A 7,908-nucleotide genomic window follows, 5' to 3' on the forward strand; every position below is an offset into this window, starting at 1 on the left:
CAACACACGAGGAATGTCTCCACGGGGCTGTTTGCTTTTCTTGCCTTTCGGGCACAAAAATGTGTGATCAGGCAGGCACACGGGACTGCCTGTAATTGTCACTCACTTTATTAGAAAAACTCCTTTCTGAACTGCAAATATTCCCTTTTCCATCCACAGAGCAAGGGTGAAACACTCTCTGCTTCCCAGCTGGTGAGGAAAGGAGCAGGAGTTGGGAGCCTTTGGAGTCCTGACATTTTCAAAAATCCTCCGATTTCTTCCTGTGGGAGAGCTGCAATTTTATTTTTTTCAATGTTTCTCTTTTCAAGACCTCCCAGAGCAGGATGGAAAGGCATCATCAGGAGCACATTTATTATGATTTTAAAGGAACTAAAAAGCCAGACCAGGTCTGTGGCCTGTGACAGCCACCAGCAGAAGGCAGTGCAATGAGGTTTGGCTGCTTCTGAAGGTTTTCTCCAGGTCTGATAGAACAGGAGAGCCCTGCATGGAGCTGAGTGTGCTGATCGCACATCCACACATTCCCAATATTCCCATTTGTCTGGTGCCTCCCTGGGTTTAACTCAACCTCCATCTTGCCTCTCCCTGCTTTTATGTGACTCAAGGGTTGGTCTCTTTGTGTAAATTTAATGACATTTGTGTACCAGGGTCAGGATCAGACAGACTGACTGATCTTTGCAGCTCCCTTACCCCGACTTACCCCACACATCTCCCCCGGAGAAATTTAACCCAGAAGGAGAGCTCAGGGCATTTCACAGGTGTCGGAGACATTCACTTTGTTTTCTCCCTCCAGGACCAAGATCCCAGCTCTCTCTCCCTGCCTGACAGACATCCCAGGACATCCCATCAGTGCCAGAATCCCAGGAACACCAACCATGCCCTGATCAGTGGCTCCTGAGAGCTCCAGTTACTGCAGAAAGGGATCAGGATCTGCTGCCATTCCTGCCCCTCCACTTTGCTGTCCCACAGCCACCGGAATTCAAATTCCTGGGCAGGAAAGTATTACCAGGTCCTTCAGGACAGCACCTCTGGCTTTGTGTCTTCTGCCTGAAGAGCAGAACTGAATAACTTATCCCTGGATATCAGGGATGGATTATTCTGCATAATAACCCATCCCTGGATATCAGAACTGGGTAATCCATCCCTGGAGAGCGCAACTGGATAATCCATCCCTGTGGAACAAATCCATCCCTGTGGAATAGAACTGGGATGATCTACCAGAACTGGATAATCTATCCCTGAATATCAGAACTGGATAATCCATCCCTGGATATCAGGGATGTATTATTCTGCATAATAATCCATCCCTGGATATCAGAACTGGGTTAATCCATCTCTGCAGAACTGAACTGGATAATCCATCCCTGCAGAACAGAACTGGGATAATCCATCCCTGGAGAGCACAACTGGATAATCCATCCCTGTGGAACAAATCCATCCCTGCAGAACAGAACTGGGATAATCCATCCCTGGAAAACAGAATTGGATAATCCATCCCAGGATATCAGAACTGGATAATCCATCCCTGCAGAACAGAACTGGGATAATCCATCCCCTGTGGAGCAGAACTGGAATATCCATCCCTGGATATCAGAACTGGATAATCCATTCCTGGATATCAGAAGTGGATAATCCATTCCTGCAGAAGGCAACTGGATAATCCATCCCTGGAAAACAGAAGTGGATAATCCATTCCTGCCGAAGGGAACTGGATAATCCATCCCTGCAGCTCACCAACATGCCAGGCAATATCAGCCTCATCCTCCAGGCTGGCCCCTGGCACAGGGCAGTGCCTGCCATGGGGACAGACCCTTCCTGGGTCACAGCCTGCCTCTCCTGGATGTCACAGGTGGTCCTCGCCAAGGCTACCTGCCCCTTCCCACCTTCCTGGGAAGGATGGAGCCGGCACATCCCAGGACCTTCCCCTCTGTGTGACCCCACCTGCTTTCCTGGGGACACTTTGTGGTGTGGGCAGAGGCAGCAGTGCCAACGCCTGCAGCCAGGCTGCCTCTGCTCACCCCTGAGAGGGACACTGGGCTTCCCTGGGAGCCTCAGGATGGGAAAACCCCTGAAGAACCCCACTGTGACCACACCAACAGCCCCTGGGGGTGTGTTCAGCCAGACCTCACACACAGGGCAGGACAAATCTGTTATCAGCAAACCACGCACACACTCATGGCTTTGGGTTCCTCTCTGCAGGGCTGCATGTCAGGACTGCCTGGGACTCACTGAGGTCCCTTTTGCTGCTGCAATCCCAGCTCCAGCTCCAGCAAGTGCCACCTCCCCTGGGACAACACCGAAGGGACAGCCCAGGATGGCTGTGGCGAAACCAACTGGGACCTTGAAGAGCAAGTCCTGGAGAGGTGAGTCTGGATTTTCAGTAACAGCCCAAGAACAAAGCCCCTGAGAGCTGCCCAGCTCCCCCAGTCCTCCCATGGCACCAATCCCCATCAACAGAAAGGAACCAAAAGGGAATTCAAGAGCTGTCTCAGGAGAGACCTGGATGCTGCAAATTAACTTTGGGATATTCTCCACAGTGCTGACTTGAAGCCAAAATAAGGAGAAACTGGGATCTGGAAGATGCCTTTGTATTGTTCATGTTGTTTAGTAGCCTTGAAAATGAACTAGTAATAAAATTGTCCGAAAAAATAGTTGAAATTATTTTTAAAAATTTGTTGAAATTCCTCAACCACCACTGTTTGTGTAGGATTCTCTCCTGAGCCATCCTCAGCCCCTTTGGAATCCCATGGGCAACGCTCCAGATTCACTCTGTGCCAACTCAAAGCCCCACAGAGCTGAGGAAACTCTGCCCCTTTGCCTTCCAAGTATCCAGACTGTGTGCTCACCCTTTCTCCCTGTGTGAAACATCTTCAGCCTCGCTGTGCCTCGCTGAGCTCCTCCCCATCAGCAGAAAGCTGGGATTTATTAATTACAGCCGATGTGCTGAGCTGGGGAGGGCAGGGGGGCAGCGAAAATCCCAAAGGAAGCCCCACTTGACAATGTCTCTTTCCTTCACTTCCTCACAGCGGCTCCGTGGGGGATGAACAACGCTGGAAAAATGCTGCTCATGTCCCGGGACAAGAATGCTGATTATTTGCTGGGCTGCCATCCACCACGGGGAATTCTGGCTCGTGACATCACCCCATTGTTCCTGCTGGTGCCAGGAGCACGCTGGGATGCCGAGTGCTCAATGGTTAAAGGCCTTTCCTGTTTGCTCACTCCTTGTTTCCAAACAGTGCCAGGCCCGCACGGGATGTCTCCTGTCCCGGGCTGCTTTGTCCCTTTCGTCATGTCTGCCTGGAACTCCTCACAGTGACATGAACAATGTGCTCCCGCAGGCAGAAACAAAAGGGAAAAAATAACTGCAGGAGGCAGAGCCCATCTTTGGCGTTCAGGACCCCGTGCAGGCCTTTGTTCCTTCTTTGGGAGCCGTGTTTGTGCAGCACGGCCCAGCCCTCCTCCGGCCCTGTTGTTTTTCTTTGTGATTTTAGTGTGGTGAAAGTGCCAGGAGGGTTGGCCTTGGGAAGCTGGCTCCTGATCCTTATCAGGGGAACAACGAGGACAGTGGCAGGAGCTGTGCAGGTTCTCCGTGCTCTGAGGGTCAAGGAGAGCCACAGCTCCCAGTGTGGGCTTATCCCCTAGCCCACAGCACGAGGGGACCCAGCACCTGTGGGTTTGGGGCACCAAAATGTGAGACCTAAAGGTGTTTGAGGGTGCCCGAAGATGCTGAAGGGTCTAAAAGGGCCACAGGAGGAGCAGGTGAGGGCTCTTGGTGTGTGTGGCTGGAGCAGGGCACACTGAGGGCAGAGCTCAGGAATCTGCAGCTCCTCCCGAGGGGCAGCTCCCATCTCTGCTCTGGGCCAGGGACAGCAGCCAGGGCACGGCTGGAGCTGGGCCAGGGCAGCTCAGGCTGGAGCTCAGGGCAAGGTTCTTCCCCCAGAGGGTGCTGGCACTGCCCAGGCTGCCCAGGGAATGGGCACGGCCCCGAGGCTGCCAGAGCTCCAGGGATGCCCAGGCTGGGCTTGCTGGAGGCTCTGGGCAGGGTTTGGCTTTGGCATTGATCATCCCTGTGGGTCCCTTCCAGCTCAGCACATTCCATGATTGTGTGAGAGTGAGGGATGGGGGAGATGAAGGATGGGGGAGAAATTTGGGCAGCGCTGCAGGGATGGCCAGGGTGGGGCTGTTGGGGGGTCTGGGCAGGGTTTGGGGTGGGACTGGATGATCCTTGGGGTCCCTTCAGCTCAGGATGTTCCATCCTAAACCAAACAGGTCCTCTTGAAACCACCACAGACTCCAGAACAATCACTGAACCAAGGAATCAATGAGGTTGGAAAAGATCTCCAAGATCACTGAATCCCCCCTGCTCTGTGGGATGTGTTTGGTGCTGAAGCAGCTGCTTCACCTTCTGCCTGGGCACTCTCCCTCACAAGCCCTAAAGGCAAAACAACTTTTTAAAGTATGGTTTTTCCACGGGAGTTCTTTAGCTCTGGACAAAGCTCTCAGAGCTGGGTCAGTTCAGAGCTGGTTGAGAGCCAGCCCCACCTCATCTCTGCAGGGTTCCCTGCAAGAACCAGAGGCATTCATCCCAGCCCCACATCCTCTGGGATCTCTGAAGCTCTGGTGCCAAACATCCCAAGGTGTGCAGCTCAGGTTGGTGCCTGCTCAGCACAGGAGGGCTTTTCCTGGAGAAAAACCAGGAATTCAGGCTCCCCTCCACAGACAGGGACGAGCACGAGGGTGTAACATTTGCTCCATTTTCAACCTGGTGGGATTTATGGGGAATGAAGACAACAATTGAGAAATCCTTGGATGAAAGGCCTGGTTTGTGAAGATGTTTTTGCACCTGGCATGACAGATAGCAGCAGACATCTGGGCACTTCCAGCAGATTGCAGACAGGTACGTGGAGCTCCAGGTGCTCCTTGGAAACGTGAGCTGGGTGACAGAGCCCCGGCCACAAAAGGTGGAGGAAATTCCTTGAACCCAGATGCCCAAAATCTGGGGTTGGCTTGAGGCTGCTGTTCCTTGCCCGAGGCACAAACTCTGGGTGTGACAGGGCTGATCCCTTCAGCAAACCAACCCCAACCAACAGCGCCGCGGCGCTGTCCCGGCCCTCTCCGCCAGCACCCCTTCAAAGACAGCGCCCTTTTTTGTAGAAATGATGTCATTCACTGGCCAGCCTTCCCTCGGGGTGAGCAAACACTGCTGCGTTGCCTTCCCCACGTCGAGGGGATCGTCTTTCAGCCCGCAGTGACCAGGATGAGGAGCGCAGGAACGGGAGCCAAGGCAGATTTATTGTATCACTGGGCTGGCATCTGGAATGTCACACACAGCTCTGACTTAACTCTGAAACTTGGCACAGCTGGAATATGGGCAGTAACAGGTAATGCTGCTCTTGTGTTTCCCTGTTTTCTTTAGAATAATTGTTGCATTGGGACAGAGGTTAAATACTTCTCTCTGTTTGCTTTGTTTTATGAGCTCTGTCTTTATTTTCTTATTAATTTATCATTTGCGCTCTTCCTGATTTTCTCTGCCTGACACATCCCCTGCTCTGTTATTTCCATGGCATGCCCATACATACATTTTTCATCCCCTCTGGCCTCTGTGCCCCCTCACTTCATGCCCTCTGTGCAGTTTCTTTGCTCCCACTGGTTTTTCCCTGCACACACCCCCTGTGTGCATTTTGCATGAGCACAGAGACGATTCCCACTGCTGCTTGCACCGAGGGAATGTCAAATCCTGCAGACTTTTCCTGCAGGACTGCAGTCATCACCTGTGTTACTTCCATGAGCAGCTCTGAGCAGAAGCTCCAGCTCAGGAGCCGTTTTCCTCACTCTCCCTTGCTGCACTTTTCCTTATTTCCCTTTTTTTCCCTCACACGTGTTCCTGTGCATGAGACCTCACCGTGGCTGCAATTGCCACCACCTTGCCCATGACAACAGGGCCATAAAAGCTGAACTGCGCATGGTAAACAAATAAAATACACTCCCTTTCCCAAGGAGCTTTTGAGAACCTCTTGCAAAAGGCAAACACGGTGATTTCGCTTTTCCAAACCGCTCACAGGATTTGCCCGAGAATTGCCGTGCCTGGAGCTGCCACTCCAAGCTGGATCTGGTGGTCCCAAGGAATTCAGGGTGCCTGGAAGCTGCGATCCATTCCCTGGCATGCTCAGGATCCAGCAATTCCCCGGAGGGATTTCCTGCTTCTGCCTGACACAGCACGGGCAAGGTGAAGGGCTTTGACTCCTCCTGGTGACTGTGCTTCACATGATTCGCATCCTAAAAATGTGCAGATGAGGCTGAGTGTGCCACAGGGATGCTGAATCGAAATTAGACTGTGCACGGGCAGATTTATTGCAAGAAACTTTAATTGCTCAACGTAGCAAAAGTCTTAAAGTTGACTTAGAGGAAAAAATAGAGGAGGGAGAGAGAGAGAAAGCCAAGACTGTCATTGCACCAACTGAGCAGCAATTTCAAGCGATCTTATCAATTTGCATTTTTTTTTAATAAAGTCAAATTATGACATTTCAAGTGAAAACTCGACTTTGATCTTGAACCCTGCCCAGTTTGTGCAGTTTAAAGCATCCCCGGGGCCGGGGGAGGTGCCGGGACACTGCCTGCAGACCCCGCTGTGCTCGCTGCCCTCACCCACAGGCACAGCCCTGCTCGGGGCGCACTCTGCCTCACCGCATCCCGGCCAGTGACTTTTCCCATTCCCCGGCACTTTCTCCCCAGGCAGAGGAACGCGAGGATTCCTCGGGGGAGGAGCAGGGGGTCCGCGCCCGCCCCACGCGAGCCCGGCGTTCCCCGGGGGCGGAGCGGGTGACGCGGGCCGGGGCTATAAAGCACCTGCCGGGCCCCCGCCGGTTCCAGACGCAGCGCGGCGGCTCCGCTGGAAGAGCTGGCACGGCAGGAAAAGGAGGAAAAGCCCAGGGGAAGCCGCAGAGCCGCGGTCATGGGCAGCCACCCCGCCGTGCTGCTGGCGCTCGCCCTCTGCGCCCTGCTGGAAGCCGGTGAGCCCCGGGCTGGAGCGGGGCTCGGTGCCCCGAGGGTACCTGCACGGGAGGGGGGACCCCCTGCGACCCCTCGGCGCGGGGAGGAGGCCGGGGTGGGTGCGGAGGCCGTGAGGGACCCTCGGTCCGGGGAGCCCCCGGGGCTGTGAGGGTCCCGCCGGCACCGGGACATCGCGGCGACCCTCAGAGGGGACACAGGGACGGGACCCTCAGAGGGGACACAGGGACGGGACCCTCAGAGGGGACACAGGGACGGGACCCTCAGAGGGGACACAGGGACGGGACCCTCAGAGGGGACACAGGGACGGGACCCTCAGAGGGGGCAGACGGACGGGCCGCTCATCGCTCCCTCCCTGTGCTGCTTGCCGCAGGTCTGGGCCATCCCCCGGCCGAGTCGCACCTGGCCCCGCGGCCGAGGAGCAAGCGATGTTCCTGCAACAGCTGGCTGGATAAGGAATGCATCTACTTCTGTCACCTGGACATCATCTGGGTCAACACACCTGGGTGAGCAGAGCGCGGCGCTCGGGGGAGCTCTGCTGATGGGCAGGGGCTGTACCTTCTGCTGGAGAGGGTGGGAAAGGCTCCCGGTGCTCCGGCAGCACCTGCTCCAAGGTGCACGGCCAGCCCAGAAGGGGACAAACAGTTCTGCTGCTGCTGCTGCTGCTGGAGTGTTTGTCCATCCCCCGGGGCTCGGGGTGAAAGCACAGGGCGCTGCTTCCTCCCGGGCTCGGCTTTTCCTGAGGTTTGCACCTCTGCGAGCCCGCAGCAACACCGAGATGTTGTGGCCGCAAGTCAGAAAAGTTCCTCTCCCCGCTCGCACGCGTAACCCCGGCTGCTGCTGCCTGCCAGAGTTGTTAATGAGACAGGGGTGGGCTGGCACTGCGGGCCGAGGCTGCCAAGT

General features: G+C 55.0%; 1 protein-coding gene across 1 annotated transcript in view; it reads left to right on the forward strand.

The window, feature by feature from the left end:
- The first annotated feature begins 6,879 nt into the window (after positions 1-6,879).
- The window catches only part of EDN2 (endothelin 2), a 3,972-nt gene continuing 2,943 nt past the window's right edge, over positions 6,880-7,908 (forward strand). The window contains exons 1-2 of the mRNA XM_014309432.2: positions 6,880-7,007; positions 7,379-7,511. Of these exons, the coding sequence (XP_014164907.1) occupies positions 6,950-7,007; positions 7,379-7,511 (191 nt within the window). The 5' untranslated portion in view covers positions 6,880-6,949. The remainder of the gene's footprint in view (positions 7,008-7,378; positions 7,512-7,908) is intronic.

The sequence above is a fragment of the Geospiza fortis genome, unplaced genomic scaffold (assembly GCF_000277835.1).
Source record: "Geospiza fortis unplaced genomic scaffold, GeoFor_1.0 scaffold32, whole genome shotgun sequence".
Taxonomy (NCBI): Eukaryota; Metazoa; Chordata; class Aves; order Passeriformes; family Thraupidae; genus Geospiza; species Geospiza fortis.